Source organism: Tachypleus tridentatus, chromosome 8 (assembly GCF_004210375.1).
Source record: "Tachypleus tridentatus isolate NWPU-2018 chromosome 8, ASM421037v1, whole genome shotgun sequence".
In the NCBI taxonomy this organism is placed as follows: domain Eukaryota; kingdom Metazoa; phylum Arthropoda; class Merostomata; order Xiphosura; family Limulidae; genus Tachypleus; species Tachypleus tridentatus.
The window spans coordinates 68,495,775-68,516,399 of record NC_134832.1 but is presented as its reverse complement, the minus strand read 5'-3'; the positions used below and the strand labels follow the sequence as shown (position 1 = coordinate 68,516,399).

General features: G+C 38.2%; 1 protein-coding gene across 1 annotated transcript; it reads right to left on the bottom strand.

Moving 5' to 3' along the window:
- Positions 1 to 2,021: 2,021 nt before the first annotated feature.
- On the bottom strand, positions 2,022 to 3,393 carry LOC143223924 (zinc finger MYM-type protein 1-like). The gene is made up of 2 exons (XM_076452397.1): positions 3,287 to 3,393; positions 2,022 to 2,655 (listed from the first exon to the last, which is right to left on the bottom strand). The coding sequence occupies exons 1-2, from the start codon at positions 3,391 to 3,393 to the stop codon at positions 2,022 to 2,024; spliced, it is 741 nt and encodes a 246-aa protein (XP_076308512.1).
- Between the last annotated feature and the right edge of the window lie 17,232 nt (positions 3,394 to 20,625).

The window sequence follows — 20,625 nt, the reverse complement described above, 5'->3', positions numbered from 1 at the left end:
ATCTTTGTATAGTTTTACTTTTATCAGATAGGCTTGTTTAAAATATTTTAACAAACAAGTTTCTACGTCTTCATAACATGTTTTGCTCTACTTGATCCATTCAATAGCTGATTATTATTTAACAAAAACTGAGGAAGAAAACATTTCTACATTTATTGAAATATTGGGATTTAATACGATCACATTTTATATTTTTTAGTAGTATACACAGGATTCAGGATGTTATATTAAAATAATTTTGCGTGACAAAATCAACATCTTGAATATAAGGTTACACAGGTACAGTAACAAAAAAAGCTATATTTGGTATTTAGCGTGTAGTTTCATGTCTTCAGGACTTTGTTACATTTTGGAAAGTATGTGATGGAAACTAATCATGTACGTGGATTATGAAGACGTGTTCAAATGAAGGTCTTTTCAAGATGGAGATAGTCCTTAAACGTAGTTGAATTGAGAAGCAAAACAACATACATCAACACTTTCACTGATATACCTTCATTAACACTATATCAGTCCTCCATGGATAGACAAGTAAGCTCTTGACTTCCAGTTTGAAGACGGCCGACTCAAATCCCTCTATCAACAAAAATACTTGCCCTTTTAGCATTGTGAGCTTATAAAGTGACGGTCAATTCCGCTATTCATCACTAAAAGCGTAGCTTAAGAGTTGGCGGTGGGAAGTGACGACTAGCAACATTCCTCTAGTATTTCAGTGCTTAATTAGGGAAAGTTAGCGGAGATGACCCTCGTGTGATTTTAAAGTTCAAGCTACACCAAACCAATTAACACAATATCACTGGTATGTCTTATTCTATAACGAATATATTCGAATTTTATTTTGATATAGTTTCGTTGAAGGGGGTGTTTACTGTAAACTGCTATAATAATACCGAATTTTACAAAATTCACACCAATAACTGATTAGCGTCAGTCACAGCGACACCCATATTAATTTCTCAGAAGTCACACTGATACCTGCAAAGGTGACGTGATTGAAAGTGGAGCTAGTTTTACTATCTCGTATTTTATATGTAAACATGATGACTTTTTGTAACGTTTATTACACACAGGAAAACTTTATGTCTACAGCTTTGACTGATTATCTACACAAGGTAAAATGTTAGTAATTGGGAATGTCTATTAATTCCAGTGACGTACCGTGAGTTTTGTAGTTCGGTGGGCTGCTACGTAAGGTACATTGTAGTAAGCAAAAGTTTCACATTGAACATGAAAATATGCATCCATACAAATATAAGCAAAAAACGTAAATTTTTTCTAGCTCATTTAAAATTAACTTAATTCTATAGACATTTGGAAAAGTGTAGCAATAAACACCCAGTGCCATTATAAACCTCACAATGCACTAAGAGTAATGCAAAGCATAAAAGGAAAGAAAACTTCAATTCATTTATAAATCAGCTCAATTCTTCCTGTCTGTCAAACAAATTGATCAATGACATCATCGTAGAAGCTTCTCTCTTGTCTCAAGTCTGCCAAGAGATTTTTTCGATTGACAACAAACTTAGGCTTGACATCCTTTCCTGGCCCTGTGTGGCGCGATAGCAAGTGTGGATTCTTTTCAAAGAAGAGAAAGAACGTTCAGCTGAAGCCGTGTTGCTTGGTATAGTTAATACCAGCTCTGCCATAGACGAAGCTGCCTTCCAAAAATCATTAAATTTGTTATTTCTGTCACACTGTATTTGCCTTGAGACCTCTTGGACTTTACCGCAACAATACATTACGTCATAGAACTTGCTCTGCAGAATGTTGTAGAGAGTATCAGTGTAAGAAAACATCTCAAAAAGCAGCTTTGTTTGAAATTCTTCCAAAAAATTCAGAAACCCGCGCGATTTGAGAGTAGCATCAGTATCCCAATTTTCAGGATTTTCAATAATGTTTGTAAAGAATTCAATTAAATGAACTTTATTTTGTTGTACAGTATTTGTCAAACGAGAGGTAAAGTTCCATCTCGTGGGTACAACAGAAGGCAATTTTCTGCCTACATATTCATGCAGAACCTGTTATCTTTTAGAAGACTTGGAAAAAAATGCCGATAATCCACTCAAGGTTTGGAAAAAAATTCTGCATTCCTTAATGCTGAAAAGACCTTGCTGCAAGACCAGGTTCAAACCATGCGCATAGCAATGAGCAAAAATCGCCAAGGGATACTTATACAACACTTTTTTCTGCAATCCATTCATGTGACCACTCATTACACTCGCGCCATCATACGTCTGCCCGACCAATTTATTTTCTATCTCAAATTCCTTGGCGATATCAACAACATGACTAAAAAGACCGTCAGCAGTTCTATCCACGCTGACATCAGAGAAACCAATGAACCTTTCGAAAACTTTTCCATTACAAACAAACCGCAACACTGTTGATAATTGTGACTTGGATATCACATCTGAAGTCTCATCGAGAATGATTGCAACAAATCTTGCGCTGTCAATTTCCTTTTTGATATGCTTTTTTAAAACATTAGACAAAGCCTGAATTAAGTCATTTTGAACAGTTGGCGATGTTCCTTGAAAAACTGTAGCAGTATTCAAATGACTGTCCAAGCACGTGTCATAATCTCTAAGGGTATTGAGAAACTCCTTATAGTTTCCCTTATCATCTGAAGTATTCGATTCATCATATACTTGCACACTGCAACAATTAATCTTTTCAATATTTCCCTATTCTTTTTCACGTGCTCATTGTGACGAGATATCTCAGCCTTCCGCTGAGTGTCAACTAATGTCTCTATGCGTTGCTTGCCAAACATTTTAAGCGACAAGGAAGACTGGACATGTGCACGAGACTTTATGTTTCTGAAGTGTTGCAGTTAAATGATTTAAGTCGGTATAACCCTGCTGATTCCACACCCGCTTCTCCGTTGAATATAACAAACATGGCCAACAAAAGAGCTTGGATCGAATTTTACATCATGTTAGCAATTAAATGGTATCATATTGAGACTCTGAAAGGTGTCAAACATATTCATTTTTCTTATCTTTGTGCGTAGATACCAGACTTGGAAGAGAGGGCCTAGGCTTGCCTGCTTGAACAATTCTTAATTTGTCTGCATAATTTTTTGTGGAAAATGGAGAACGTAACAACTCATTAATATCATTTTCCATATTGATAACGGTTAATTTTTAAAAAGTTTATAACGTTCCACAATAAACAGAAAAAAAGGAAGGAACCTTCCTTTCAGACTTCTTTCCGTTATCAGCGAGAATAAAGGACGAAGGCTGAAGAGAATCCAAGAAATAGGAAAGAGAACGACAGACGGTACGCTCGACGAATAGCACACTCTGATCCGTTTATCGACCAATCATCTCCCTTCATTCTTTGTAGTCGGCTACGGGGAGAGGCACAGCGCAGCTGCAAGACTCCGCCCATCAAGGTGTTCAGCGTTCCTAGAGCACGACTTGCGATGTATATATTTTTTCTCAAAATTAGCAGAGTAATCTTTATTTAGAAGAGAAAGTGAGATATGAGGGCTATAATAAAACATAAGACTGTAATGTTATACTTGATTTTCTAAAAAAATTCAAGAAAGTATACTTACCTTTTGATGTACTCTTTCACTACGTATTTAATTTTGTTGGTTGTGCGGCGCACAACTAGCACACCCGGAATATACGCGCCTGGTGTATATATATATATATATATATGAATTTACGTATATAATATAACATGTGGTGTAGATTTAAGGCCTTGGAACACTGGGAGAATTACCCCACACACATAAATAAAAAATAAGATTATGGCTTATGAAATGCGAAAAATAAACTGTCCGTAACTATACGGGTTCTTCATTGCAAATACTAGTGTATTATAATATGTTTATTATTGGTCTTATTTTGATTAATATCATACATTACCTACTAAGACTGGTTTAAGAAAGAAGTTGCAAAGAGAAACTTCGTATATATTATATTTGATTGTACCTAAATTTCACGCTGAATCTTAAGAAAGTTTTCTTTGTTGTTTATTACGGTTAATTTACTTAATTTGGTACCGCATAATACAAACATGTTATAATTTCCCAGTTCAGGAGAAAACAATTAAATTTAATATCACTATTCTTATAGGAAGTTTTTCACCTGACAATGTCACATCAGTTCACGACATCACTCAGATAAGTATACTCTGTGCCCATAGAAACAGTGTTATTTCACTTAGAAACAGAAAACAAAGCGACATATAAAGCGTACAGTGCAGAGAGAAATAATTATCTATGGCTATTTTAGGTCAATTAATCTATATTTACGTTAGTATACTGCTTGCTTCAGGTTCTGAAGTAGTCCACGAAATTGAACGTAGTTCCACTCTTATATTAGTTTGTACAATAGAAGTCCGTAGGAGAAGAACCAATCACTTAATACACTCCTCTCAATGAAGTAGTGACAAGTAGCGAGAGAATACGAAGGAAAGATAGCAGCGAATTATTGTTGACTGACGTACAATTGTGAGACGCATGAATATACAAATGTTAATATAGTGCTGACCATTACAAACGTGATATTACAGATTATTTCAAAGTTTTTGATTTTAGGCCTTATTTTCATTGATTGCACTATATTAATTTTACAGCAAGACCACCTAACTCGAAATCACCCATCTCGCTTTTAAATGTATTACAGCCATTAAGTTTTCCTTTGATATTTCACCCACCATGTGTGTTGATTAAACAATAATTTATACTGCTTATGTATACGTAAGATTATGAATATGATCACAATAGTATCACTTATAACTTTAGAATTTTATATTAATGTCTTTCTTTTACAAACAACCAAGCTAGACGTACATACAAAGAAACAAATTGTGTTATTTATTGTTTGGAAAGTATTTGAAATATACTTTTACTGCCGCTAAAAATTTGATAACAAATATTTTATCAATTTAGCCATATGTTTGCGATATTTGTGTCTAAGCTAATGTGCATCCGTTAGTTAGTGTTATGGAATTGCCTCCCGCGAGTACAGCGGTATATCTCCGGACTTACAACGCTAAAATCAGGGGTTCGATTCCCCTCGGTGGGCTGAGCAGATAGCCCTTTGTGGCTTTGCTATATGAAAAAACACACAAACACTTATGGAATTACTGGCTTTTCTGTTACAAGGTTTAACTGTTAACGAGGTTAAACGTACACAAGATACTCTGACGGATCAACCTCAGGAACGCAAAGTTTTCACTTAAAATTTGTAAACGTAAAGAAACAATATTTTACTTGTACACCCCACTTTAGGTCGATCTTTGGCTACTGGTGTGCGAAAATTTTGTTTCAAATCTACGTTATCTTCAATTTTAAGTGAAGCTTGACTGTAAAAACGGAAAATACGTTTTTCTTTATGCATCGTAAAATATATTTATAACATGGAAATTAAATGATTGAGATGGTGAAGCAAAAAGCTTTTCGGCTAATCTTCAAGCGAAGATATTCTTTGGCCATATTCCTTTGAAAATGGTTTCACACGTCCTGAGGTTTAATTGTCTGAATTGGACTAAATGTGGCAAAAGAACTTCAGTGGTAAAAAGGGTTTTGAATTAAAAATTTTAATAATAATTTAATTTGTAAAAACTGGTGTTTTATTTTGCACTGATCCTTTCATTCTTGTGGTTCAAGTCTCTCAGATGACTGAAGAATACAAGATTTTTTAACATTACTTTGAAGATATTTATATTCAAATTGTATAGATGCATGTTTGCTTTAAGTATAGTGTATATTCACAAAGAAGAAATAGAAACAGAAGCACCTTAAAAACGTGTAGGATAACCAAAGAGGTATTTTTAAACTGAAAAAAAAATTGTTAATTTTAGAAGTCACACCAACAGTTTCAAAGTGCTGGAGGTTATCATCAACATGGAAAACTGTACCAATCCTTCTTTTTTTTTTTTTTGTATCTTAATCACATATGTGAAGTTAAGAAACTGCTGTAAAAACGTATAAAACAAGTTGTACACACAGATATCTGTGTAATGGATGATAAGATTAGTTTGGTTTTTAAAAAGCACCAAATAATTGTTACCATAATTTTTTTAGAATCATTAATAATAATGATTTAATAATTTATATATATTATTAATAATATATAAAAGAATCACACATGACCCAAAAGAAGGCTTGAAGGAAAGTCAAATAGTAATGGAATTCTCAAAATCACTTATGGACGAAAATCGACTTTGTATTAGATAGAAGGAAAACATACACAAAATTATACGTTCATGAAATTGTGTCAGTGGAGTCGTTCTTAAAAAAACATCTATTATCTTATTTATTTTTCTTCGTAATGGAAGCAGAAGTAGAAACTTCGTCTTTACAAATCACATATTTACAAACAATTGTCAGAATTACGTACCCGGTAAAATACTCTTTCTATTGGTCATAGTAGTCGGTGGTACTACTTAAGAACTACTAGATAAGATGAAAGTGCGGTTATAATTAAATGTTAAGTGTTCTACTCAATTTATTGTTATATAAATTAAACATGAAAAGTTATGTGATCTGAACTCCAAATGACTGGTTATTTACTTTATGTTACAGAGAGAAATCGTATCCAAACTGTCTTATTTTTTCTGCAACTTTGGAGTAAATCCCGCACTTTATGGTGCTTTAAAATATTCAATAATTCATTATCAGTAGTAGTAGTATGTATGTGAATGAAAAATTACGAAAGGGCATTCTGATCTTTATGTTTTCCACATGTTATTAATGCTATGAACATTAGTAAAGGTAATCAGACTTATTAGACCTCAATAGTATCGAACACGTGTTGGTCTCTTTTGTAAGAAAAATCACATGCATTCAAATGACTCTGAACATTAAAGCTTTTCTGAACGCATCTTTTTCAGTAGATGGGGATAACCCAAGGTATTAACAACACTGATTTTAAACATGCAACATCTGTTTGATATTGTACACGTTGTTTGACGTAGTATACATACATTAAAATGGAATGTTTTTAACTGTAAAAATGTGAATTTACTTGTACCAAATATTAATTATAACGTAAGATGAATAAGAACTTAATTGAATTTCGAACCAATGTATTCCTTTCTTCTAGGTCATTTTCATATATCGTCTCCAGGGTTGTTCGTTTGGTCACTTTTTGCTTTCTTAGTATATTAGTTTTTGTCTTCTTAACGTTCTTTGTAGGGACCTTCTTCTCACATTCATGGATCAGTGGCATAGCCTCCAATATATCCAATTCATTAGTGGTTATCTTTTCAGCATCAGGCTGTTTGTGTAAAACACGGTTTTTCAAAACATTCGAGTTTTTTTCTTTCCAGTTGTAGAAACAACAAAGAACGCTGCACGATCATTACAAAAAGTAAATAAATAAGAATCACGTGTTTCAAGACCATTAAAATACATATTATTATTAAATAAGCTATGGATAATGGGTTACAGATTTAACTATAAATGAGTTTCATGCTTCACCAACAAATAATTGTCTGGATTCTTTAGACACGTGTATGCAGTTATAATGTTTCGACCCATGGAATGTGGTACTTCACATGAAGCCACATGAACCAAAATAATACGTCATATAAAGGCGGAGTCTCAAATTAATACCTTGCTTGAAATTAGATCCATCAACATAGTGTGTCGTAAGCAGGCACATAAATGAATACAGTACCTCACGTGAAAGCATATGTTTCTAACAGCAGTGTGAGTACAGAAATCAATATCTTCAAATGATTACTCCCTGTTTTCCACATACTTTAATTATAATGAAACTGAAGATAACATGTAACTTAGCACAAAGCAATAAGACATATCGAATTGAGTGCTGTCCACCAAGCCAATCTTGTAATTGTACATTTTGAAACCGAGCGGAGCGTAGCCTTGGGAACCACTTCAGTTGGATCTCAAGACAGAGAGTCGTATTTAAAATTAGTTTACTTACTCTACCGATTTCGTTAAACAGAAAAAAAATCTCCAAAGGTAAGTTAACAATAATAGTAATGTGTATAATTCTTTTAAGCCCAAAAATAATCTTGATTTAACATATTTAAACTTTTAATTCAATATATACGATATTTATTCATGACGAGAAATCCACTTAAAATAAAAATGTATCTCACAACGGCTGGTATGGGTATTAACACTTTTATTGATAAGTACAGAATAACGTTTTAAAACGTTAATACACGTACCAGTTGTTGTGAGATACAAATACGATATTTCTTGCATTTATAATGCATTTTAATAGTAAACAGCGCCCGGAATGGACAGGAAGGTTAATGCATTCGACTCGTCGTATAAGGGTCGCGGGTTCGTATTCCCGTCGCACCTAACATGCTCACTCTTTCAGTTAAGGGGGCGTTATTATTTGACGGTCAAACCCAGTATTCGTTCGTAAAAGAGTAGCTCAAGACTTGGCGGTGGGTGGTGATGACGAGCAACCTTCCCACTGAGTCAAATATCTCACCATTTTCTTCAAGATATTAAACTTATTATACAACTCACCATGAAACACTTAATTATATTAACTTCGACTCACCAAAGCTGTAAGGATATATAACAGAAATCAAACAAACCCTCTCTGATTAACTGCCATTCACTTACCGTTTCAAGCTTTATAATTAGTTTCTTCACTCATTATGGTACTTAATTTTTTTTATATGTAATGAATCCTGCCCACTGTCTGGTAAGTTTTTTTAGAGCACAAAAATATTGACAGGAATTTTTAAAAAGTTTTCTTTACCAAACGCTCAGTGTAAATTTCATATATGAATAATAGTAACATTTCGGTAACAAACATTCGCTAACTTGATAACAATTCTTTTATTTAGAACCGCTAACGTTTTCATGATCAAATATTATTATTATCTTACATTAAAACATTTGTTTTTATTTTGACAAATTACTTTTCTGTTATTTGAAAAAACAAAATTTTGTGTGCAGAATATATTGAACTAACGAGTTGAGAGGATGTGTGTATATTTTCTTCTAACACAGCCACATCGAGCTATTTGCTGAGCCCACGGAGGTGAATTGAACCCCTGATTGTAAATCCGTAGACTTACCGCTGTACAAGCGGAAAGCTGTTTTCATACACATAACGTTTTATAATTGAAGATCTTTAGTTCTTCTTCGTGATGACCGATATGTTTGTTTGTTATTTAATTTCGCGGAAAGCTACGAGATGGCTTCCAACGCTTGGTGTTCCTAATTTTCAAATCATATACTTGAGGAAACACAGTCATTCAATACTATTTGTCTGAATGTTTGAGAACATCTTAAACCCGTGTAAGGGGATTGAAGTTATATTGAAATCCCTAACTCGTATCACAATTTTTCTTCTTACGAGAAACCCATAATACACCACTAGTAAAGTTTGTTTGTTTGTTTTTCAATTTAAAGGAAAGCTGCACGATGACTATATGAGCCAGCCATCCCTAATTTAGCAGTGTAAGACCAGAGAAAAGGCAACTAGTTACGACCGCCCAAGGACAACATTTGGGATACTCTTTTACAAAGAAATAAAGGGATTGACCGTCACTTTATAACGCTATCACTGAAAGAACGAGCATGTTTGGTGTGACCGGGTTCGATCCCGTGACCTTTAGAGTTGAGCGTCCAACAGTAAAGAAAGATTTGTATAAAATTATTCTTATTATAAGATAATCTTAAACAAACTACTGATTAATACCTCACTATATATTAGAATCACCAAGTAGACATGTTAAGATGCATTTGAAATTTCAATGGTGTCTTAATATGAAAATAATCGCTCCAAGTAACATTCAGACGTATAACTTAATACAATAATGTAAACATAGAATTTCTGAGTAAACGTTTTCTTCATAGTGTTAGGAGTCTTTCTCTTAAAACTAAACTTTGGAAAATTTCTGTTTAGAGGCCCGGCATTGCCAGTTGGGTTAAGGCGTTTGACTCGTAATCCGAGGATCGCGGGTTCGAATCTCTGTCGCACGAAACATGCTTGCCCTTTCAGCCTTAGAGGCATTATAATGTGACGTTCAATCTCATTATTCGTTGGTAAAAGAGTAACCCAAGAACTGATGGTAGGTGTCTTACCTCTAATCTTACACTGCTAAATTATGTATGTCTAGCGCAGATAGCCCTCGTGTAGGTTTGCGCAAAATTAAAAAAAACAAACAAGCTCTATTTAGATATGTTTTAATAAGAACTTTTACTTTAGTTATAATATTAGGTACATAGAATGTCTACGTGATGTTATCATTCAAAGAAGAGGGGAAAAATTCGTAAAAGTAAGTATACATATATATGGAATTGTTAACTATTTTACCAAAACAATACCACTCTGTCATATACGTGATTTTATGTAAATATAAGATTTTGACAAAGAAATATTAACATACTAAATCGTTACAATAATTGTTGCCACCTCCTGGAAAAGCTTTTCCGAAAAAAACAAAGCTGTTTGATTCACCAAAATCCAGGAAGTTATGAAGAAGTATCTCATTATAACAAATGTGTTTTAACAAAAAAAAACATTTTTTAACTTTTAAAGAAACAATAAAAGAAAACTATTACTTCTACAAAGATCTGCGCTAGCCGTCCGTAATTTAGTAGTGTAAGACAAGAGGGAAGGTAGCTAGTCATCACCACCCACCGCCAACTTTTGGACTACTCTTTTACTAACGAATAGTGAGATTGACCGTAACATTATAATGCTCCCACGGCTGAAAGGGCGAACGTGTTTGTTGCGACCGGGATTCGAATCCGCAACTCTCGGATTACGAGTCAAATGCCTTAACACACTTGGCCAAAACGTGTTTTTTATAGTAAAGCCACATCTGGCTATCTGTTGAGCCCGACGAGCGGAATTGAACCTCTGATTTTGGCATTGTGAATCCATAGACTGACCGCCGCACTCGGGGGAGAAACCAAAGGAATATTTGTGCTCTACCCATCACGACTATCGAAACACGGCTTTTAGCAATATAAGTATGGAGACATACCGCTGTGCCAATGAGGGCCTTTTACATATTTATCATAAATAGTATGTTTACTTCATTTTCACCGAGTTGTTATTGACAATAATAATTCAAATACCATATAAACTATACAAGTTTCATCAAAATAATTCTTACTTCTTACAAGAAGTAGTAATAGTGTGACTCAAAACTTACACAATATTTTAATCTCTAATTTTTGGTTTGTTTGTTTTTTGAGCAAAACTACAAAAGGGCTATCTGCGTTAGTCGTACTTAATTCAGCAGTATAAGGCTACAGAGAAGCCAGCTAGTCATTACCACCCACCGCCATCTCCTGGGCTACTCTTTCACCAAGAAATAGAGTGAGTAACTATCGTATAATAACATCCCCCCCACGGCTGAAAGAGAGGCATGTTTACGAATCGAGCGCCTTAACCAACTGACCATGCCCGGCCTTAGTACATGTTAAGACTTAATATTGATAAATATTTTACCTTTAATATTAAGTTTATTTCAAAATAGAAAAGCTACTTTTGTGAAAATATTTCTCAAATTTACTATTACCAATAATTTCATCTCTCTTTCATACTCATATATATAAAAGTTTGGACATATACAGAAAAATATCACACAAATACTATTTAAAAGCAGAAAACATAAACAAACTAACGGCATCACTCTACAAATTAACTAGTGCACCAACCAAATATATTTCACCTTACAACATATTTCAAGAATCACAAGTCACACAACAAAGTACTTAAAGGACAAAACTCACGTTAATTATATCTATTTTATTTTTTAGGTCTCGGGCACAGGACAGGTGAAACTTTCGGCGCCTGTCCTGTGAAAGTGGGTTTTTATCGGGACGCTCCTGTTTTCCCACACAGCAAAAATTTAGGCATTGGATCTTTTCCCCAACTGCTTACCCTGTTGCTAGGAAAACTTCTCCCACTGAAAACACATCGTTGCTAGGGGCATTTACGACACTGCCTACTCCCGTTCCTAGGGACATTTCCCACCTGGCTTGCCATCGTTTCTAGGGACATTTCCTTGCTGAATACACCTCGTTGGAAAGAAAAATTTCCACCACTGCATACCCACCTTTGCGAGGAAAATTTCCACCACTGCATACCCACCGTTGCCAGGGGCATTTCCCCCACTGCTAACCACCGGTTTCTAGGAACACATCCCCAATTGCTTACCACCATTGCTTGGGACATTTCCTACACTGCTTACCCCAGTCCAATAACATAACATAAAACCCACTGGTTACTACGTTGCTAGGGACATTTCCCTCACTGCTTTCACCTGTTACTAGGGGCATTTCAACCAATGCTTACCCCTTCTCCTATGGAAATTTTTTCTACTGGGTTCCCCAGTTGCTAGGGACATTTCCCCCACTGCTTACCTTTTTTGCTAGGGACATTTACCTAACTGTTTACCTCCGTTGCTATGGGCATTTCCTACTTTGATTACATCCCATTACTAAAAACATTTCCCCACTGCTTCCTTCTTTTGTTAAGGACATTAAACCCATTGCTTACTCTCGTTGCTAGGGACATTTCGGACACTGCTTAACCCGTTGCTAAAGACATTTCTACCACTGCTTACCCCAGTTTCCAAGAGCATTAAACTCACTGCTTACCCCGTTGCTAGGGACATTACCCCTACTTTTTGACCCCATTGCTAGGGACATTACCCCTACTTTTTGACCCCATTGCTGGGACATTTCCCCCACTTCATACTCCAAGTTGCTCGGGACATTTCACTCACCGTTTACCGCCTTTCCTAAAAACATTTCCCCACTGCTTACTCCTGTTGCTAGGGGCATTTCGGATACTGCTTACCTACGTTGCTAGAAACACTTCCGACACTGCTAACCCCCATTGCTAGGGACATTTCCCTTACTGCTTAACCTTGTTGCTAGGGACATTTCCCCACTGTTTAACTCCATTGCTAGAGACATTTCGCACTGAATACACCCCGTTGCTAGGGAAATTGCCTCACTGCTTACCCCCGTTGCTAAGTACATTTCGGACTCTGCTTACCCCTATGCTAGTGATATTTCCGACACTGCTTACTACCCGTTGCTCGGGACATTCCCCCACTGCTTAGTACATTTCGGACTCTGCTTACCCCTATGCTAGTGATATTTCCGACACTGCTTACTACCCGTTGCTTGAGACATTCCCCCACTGCTTAGTACATTTCGGACTCTGCTTACCCCTATGCTAGTGATATTTCCGACACTGCTTACTACCCGTTGCTCGGGACATTCCCCCACTGCTTAGTACATTTCGGACTCTGCTTACCCCTGTGCTAGTGATATTTCCGACACTGCTTACTACCCGTTGCTCGGGACATTCCCCCACTGCCTACTCCTTTTGCTAGGGGCATGTCGGACACCGCTAGCCCCCCATTGCTAGGTACATTTCCCCACGGAATACACCTCTTTTGTTGGGACATTTCACCATCTGCTTACCCCTGTTGCAAGGGACCTTTTCCCCACTGATTACCCCCGTTGCTAGGTACATTTCCCCCACTGCTTCCCCCGTTGTTTGGGATATTTACCCCACTTTTTAATACGGTTGCTAGAGACTTTTTTCCCACTGATTACCCCTATTGCTAAGGACATTTTCCCCAGTGCTTACCCACGTTGCTACGGCTATTACTTATCTATGGCTATAAAGCTTAACCTGTTGACTGCCAAGTATTTCAGCTGCTACAATACAACTCTAATGCTTCTTCAATTTGTAACTTTTTTCGTGACGCCATTTTGGATCGAAAGTGAAACAATTTGTTAGTAAGTGAAATTCATGTATGGTGCTGGCATCTAGCGTTAAAGTTAGGCATTATTGAGAAAGAATTAACTCGTCCGTGGCATCGTATTACAGATCGGCTTGAACGAGTTATCTCGTCTACAGCACTGAACAGATTAAAGCTTGTTTTTCTCTCCTAGAAATACACATATGTTAATGTGAATCACTGTCTTTGTGAGCGCTACTTATGACAATACTGTAATTAGCTACCTTTGAATAAGATATTAACTTCAATGTTTTCGTCTTGCCACAAAAGCAACATTCTGTAAAAGAAATGTATGTATATATATATTAAAGTACTTATATTTCTGCTAAGTGACAGAACGTTATCTGTGGACTTACAACCGTGGTGAGCAGAGCACAAAAAGCTCATTGTGTAGTTTTCTGCTTAACTTGAAACAGCTTTAACTCCACTGAATTATATGTAAAAACGAACAAGTATGATAACAAATAGATAAATTTATTAAGCAGAAGGCTTAAGAGATATTTAAGATCATAAAACGTATCCAGTATGGAGAGCTTAAGTGTTCTGCTTGAAAGCTATATATATAAATACTGTGTGTGTGTGTGTGTGTGTGTGTGTGTGTGTATAAATACTGCAGTAATAAAATGGTATACCTGTAGTGCTTAAAGTACAACCCTGCTTTATACCAAGTTGAAACTCTTAAGCGACTGGTTTTACCAAGTTATTTTTACTGAAGTGATTCGATCCTTGCACGAGTGATTTAGAGAGAGCACAGCGTGATACACATTTCTCACGCAAGTTTTAATATCGTGCACTGTTTTAAAATGATACACTTAAGGACATGAACATCAACCTAAAACATGTTTCAGAAAAGTATAAAAGCCCCTCCAGTGATTCAGCGGCATGTCTGTGACTTACAATGCTAAAAACCGGGTTTCGATACCCGTGGTGGGCAGACCATAGATAGCACCTTGTGTAGCTTAGTGCTTAATTCAAAACTAGAAACACTGTAAAAACACTAATAAGCCATGGTGGGATGGGCTGACCTGTGGAATTTGCAATGTTATCCAAGGACAGACCCAATTCATCCAATTGCGCCCGGATGCGAAGGCCAAACGGAGCAATGACAGATCGTCTGTTCTGAAAAAGTACTGCCTACCGAGGAAGGAAAACACATTCCCAGGTGTGATGCTTTGGTAAGGAACGAAGTTTCGAAGTATATTGTGAAGATAGTTGCAAACGGCAAAGGTGTAGAGAAGGTTCATGAGATTCAATGTATATACTTTGAACTTGAGAGGTACGGAAAGCCCCAGTGCAGAGTCAAAGTCCTTGGTGAATGGGGTCCAGCATCTTTAAGGCCGAGGGTCTGGCAGAGCCATAGACCATTCATCCATAGTCGAGTTTCGATCGAACAAGAGCACGATATACCTTTAACAATAAACATCGATCTGCTCCCCCAACTGGTAGAAGAGAGGACACGGAGGATGTTCAGTGCTCTTGTGCATTTGACCCGAAACTGCTTTAAGTGTAGTATAAAGGTCAGTTTATGATAAAAGATAAGCCCCAAGAACTTTGTCTCCGGGACCACTGGCAGCAAAACTTCACTGATATGAAGTTCAGGATCAAGGTGGATACCCCGTTGACGGCAAAAGTGCATGCATACGGTTTTAGAGAGAGAAATTAAAGCCGTTCGCCAAAGTCCACTTCAGTAAACGATTGAGGGCAGTTTGTAGTTGCCGCTCAATATATCTCATGTTTGACGACTGACATGAGATGTGAAAGTTGTCGACATACAGCCCATTCGCAACAGTGAGAGGGAGTTGTTCTAAACTAAACTAAACTAACGTGGCAGGGGTTCAGTTTAGAGAGAGAGAAATCCGAAGAGTTCTCTCTCCAACTGGGGTGTTCAGGAACTTTGTAGTTCCTCTTCGTCCCCTTTCGTGGATTGTTATTAGGATTAAGTGGTGGGTTTTTTTTATTATTATTATTTTAATAAATTAATTATCGTTATTATTCTTGACTTTTTGGGTGAGGAATGTCTCACTAAATGGTCTTTTGGGTGGAGGCAAAGGTAGCAGTGGAAAGAAGGAAAGGTCGGGACCTGTCTCGAAAAGAAAAAGTTGGGTAGATGTGAACATGAATGTAATTCATTCAAGTTCAGATCAAATCAAACGGCCCGATTCTGGGTCTGGCAAAAGGGTTGCCTGGGCTGAGATTTAGCCTTGGCCTTCACTTTGCCACCTTTGCCTCGCCCAGACATTTTCCCTTAGTTTTTCTCTGAAACTAAGAACGAAAAATAGACAGTAAAACACGATACTCACTATGTGGAATGAATACGTATTGTGACTATTACGCTAATGTTGCATGTATTAGCTCTAGAATTACCACAGTTATCCAAGTAACAGTTGATAAGGCAGACACTTGAAAGATGCGTCGCCGGTGCTAGACGGGAGTTGTTCAGTGATGGCATTTATCTTTATACTGAAAAGTGCGATACTCAAAACACAGCCCTGAGGGACTCCAAGTTCCTGTACAAAAGAACGGGAAAGTGTCGGACCCACACAAACTTGAAATCTCCTGTCCATTAAAATAAAAAAAATAATAAAACATGGGTAGATGGCCACGTAACCCATATGTATGGAGGTCACGCAAAACGCCATACCTCCAGGTTGTGTCGCGAGCCTTCTCTATGTCAAAGAATATTGATACAAGATGTTGGCGTTTGAGAAAGGCTTCTCTGATAGATGTTTCAAGAAGAATTAGGTGGTTTGTGGTGGAGTGCTGTCGTCGGAACCCACACTGGGTGAGCGAGAGCAGGTTGTTTGATTCGAGAAACCAAACAAGACGAGCATTAACCATCCTTTCTAAGGTCTTACAGAGACAGCTCGTCAAAGCAATTGGACGGTAGTTAAGAAATCTTGGGATTTTTCCCTGACTTAGAGAAAGGTAAAATAACAGCCTGGCGCCAGGCATCAGGAAAACATTCTCCTGCCAGATCCGGTTAAAGACAATCAGAAGTACATCAAGAGAAGCAAGAGATAGATGGTGCAGCATGTCATAATGAATATCATCAGGTCCAACAGATGTACTGGCAGACCGATGAAGGGCCATTTTTAGTTCCACCAGGGTAAAGGGACAATTATAGTAAAAGAAACAGTCAGTTCGAAAGGAAAGAGGTGATCGCTCTGCCCGAGTCTTGATGGCCAGGAAGGTGGAGGAACAAGCAGAAGTGCTAGATACCCGGCAAAAGCTTTCACCTAGAGTATCAGCGATGCTCCGGACACCAGTCGCATCCTGACCAGAGAGAAAGATCGAGAGGGGGACAGAATTGTAGTGCCCATGAACTTTTTGAATCCTGTCCTATATGATCTTAGAACTGGTGGTAGAAGATATGCTAGTTGTTAATTTAATTCAAGATTCCTTCTGGCTTTGACGTCTCACCCACCTAACATGTGCACGGGCCCGTTGGAAAGCAACACGGTTTGAAAGTGTGGGATATCTACGAAAAGTATCCCAGGCCCGTTTTTGAGCCTTCCGTGCTAAGTGGCAAGCAGGATTCCACCACGGACGAGGATATCGTGGAAAACGTGTCGAGGTTTTAGGAATACATTGAGCAGTTGCTTGTATAATACAGCCAGTTACCGCTGCTACACAGTCGTCTATTGATGGCTGATTTACGATGGCAGGATCAAGTTCTGCGAGAGTAGTGAAAGTGGAACAGTCTGCCTGATCTAACTTCCACCGTGTCACGCGGGTAGGGTGGCATCGACCACGGCCAGTCTCTCTGAAAAGGATCGGAAAATGATCACTGCTTAGTGGATTACTGTCAACCCTCCATGAAGAATGGGAGAATAATGAAGAGGAGCAAACCGAGAGATCAATAGCGGTAAAGAACTGACTAGGAGGCATGAAAATAAGTGGAAGAACCAGTATTGAAAAGAGAAAGATTGTGATCAGAAAGCATACGCTCTACAGATCGACCCCTCCCATCAATAATAGCACTTCCCCAGAGAGGATGATGTCCATTAAAATCCCCCAGGATAAGAAATGGAGACGGCAACTGTTCAACGAGAGCATCAAGGTCTGATTGATCATATGTCTCTCCAGGGGACAGGTACAGAGAACAAACAGTGATGGTTTGACCCAAGGAAACACGGATGGCTACGGCCTCCAAGGGTGTGTTGAGTGACAAAGAAAAGGTGGGCACATGCTGATCAACCAACAGTGCCATCCCTCCATGTACTCGACCATCACACAGCCTGTCATTTCTGTACAGAGAAAACTGCCGAATGGAGACTGTATCAGCAGGTTTGAGAAATGTTTCTTGTAAAGAAAGACAGACAGGATGGTAGGAAGCAATCTGTTTTCATATCATCCAGATTTGAACGTAAACCTCGACAGTTTCATTGTATCAAGGTGGCCATTTTTAAGAACGGGTAGGTGAAGTGGCTGGAGAACCCTTCTGTTTACGACCACGTCCTTTTTCTTTACTGTCTTTAGTCGGAGAAGGTCTATCAACCTCCATGGATCCTGCCCTGGGTCGAGCGGGCAGGTTTTTGTTATTGGAAGGGGAGTCCAGTGACTGAGGATGCGAACGAATTATTGTTTTGCCTCTTCGGGTGGGAGAAAAAGATGTATCAGAAGAAATGCCTGTATTTGAAACTGAAGGACGTGGATCTTGAGATTTGTTGGAAGGTATGGGAGGAACAGAGATGGGTGTGGAAGTCGATTCATCAACCTTTAACCACGGAGGTCAAAAGGCTTTTCATTTGTTTTGAAAACGATTTTCTTGGATGCACAGAGAAATCTGTCTGCACTCCCACTGTAGTTGTGGAATGAAGTGCAGCAGCACATGTCCGAGATAGAGTGGTGGGCAGCAATTTCAGAGCCTCAGGATAACTAATGTTATGTGTCGTTTTCAAACGCTGCACCTCTTTTCCCTCCAACAATTTTGGGCAAGAATGAAAGTAAGAGGGGTGAGGACCATTGCAGTTGACGCAATGTGGGTCCATGTCACATTCATAGGCATCGTGGTCCTTGCCTCCACAACGAGCACATGTCAGGGAACCACGACATGATGTCTTCGAGTGGCCGAATCTGACATTGAAAACATCGAAGAGGGTTTGGAATGTATGGCCGAACCCTGCAAATGAGATAACTTGCCTTGATGGTGGCAGGTGCACGTGGTGAAGTAAATGTTGAAACGAGGGTATTTGTTGGCAGTGTAACTCCATCTTTGCGAGTGGAGATGCGCCTCACTGCAGAAACTCCTTGAGTGGAGAGACCAGCAAGAATCTCTGACTCGGGAACGTTCTTCAAATCCCTCTCAACAATAACTCCTCGTAAAGAATTCAAAGTAGCATGAAGTGAAACCTCAATAGGAATATCCCCAATTGCCTTTGAATTCAAGAGGACTTCACTGTGTTGGGGTTTCGATGTTTCAACCAATATGTCTCGAGATCGAAGCTTCTTTACTGACTTTGGAGAGCCAGCAAGTTCCTCTAGTCCCTTCTGAATACAAAAGGGGGACATTTGCCCTAAAGTTTTTCCGAAAGAGAATGTAATACAAGAAAATGAGGTACGTGTGTTACTGATGTTGAAGATTACTGTTCAGAGTCTTCAAGACGTGGTCGCTTACTCATTGATTTTTTTTTTACAATTTTATTTAAATTTTTTGGAGGATCCATAGGAAAAAGGAAAAATTTCGGTACCCACTGACCCCACCCACCATGGAGCCCTGCAAGGGGACGTACTACAAAGTCATGCAAGGACAATGCAGCAACGCCAGGGTTTCGTGAGCACTATACCCAAACACCAGCATCAGGCATAGTGTCCAAAACACCCGTTGAGAACTTCCAACACTGGTACTTGGTTGACTCTAGCCCAAGTGGACCAGCCGATTGACCCAAGGGGGCCACCCAAAGGCCGCCCGTCTACAGGAATTCGAGGACAAAGTGGTGTGTTAGGGTTGGACCCCTCAACCACCAGGATCCTCTACTCCTCTTCACGGGTCGCCACGCACGGCAAACACGTGGGTGGATGTTTAGATCCCAGAGAAGGTAACCAGACAGAACAGAACCTCCCTGGGAGGTCCCCTCACCACGTACAGGAATCCACACCGAGGGGTCAGTTCTTAATACCTCGACGAAATCGTTGAACCTCCGCAGAGCGAGGTTCAACAGCAACTTTTTAGAACAACAACGCTCTCAACGTTTAGGTGTCACCAAATTGTAGTGTACCCTCTTATTGCTAAGAAAGCCCTTAAGATACTCATACCGTTTGTTATAAATGTATCTTGGCAAGCAATTCTTTTCGATGTTGATAGACAAAAATGAAGAAAAGGAACAGACTTTGTTGCGAAAATGATGAGAGTGGCACTTGCCAAGGTTAAGTCCTGCATTTCTGAACTTGTCTCTGAAAGGCAACAGCAAAAGTCACATTGATTTGCACTAAATATTCATTGAGTTACGTTTTTGTTTTTGTGCGAAATTCACATTTTGTTTGTTTTGTTCTTTAAACTTAGTGATAGTGTGCAACTGATGCATAGTTCATTTTGTGCACACTAATATAATATGCACTTGTTTTGAATTTGAAATTGTTTTTAGTTTTCCAATTACGAAGGATTCAGTGAATGCAAGTACGAAACTTCCGGGGTTCAGTAGCTCCAATAAGGTTAAGAACCACCGCACTACTTAATAGCTTAAGACTAATTTAAAAGAAAAAGTTACTCTCAATTTGTAGTTCATTTGAAACTTGAATGGTAAAGGTTGTACATTGATTCCTTTTGAGAAGTGTGAGTAAAATGTTACTTTTAAATTCTGTTACGGGATGATTGTCACAGCCTAGTTGAGAATGACTCAAATACTCTATTCAATAAAATATATATATATGTCATTGAAGTGGCAATCA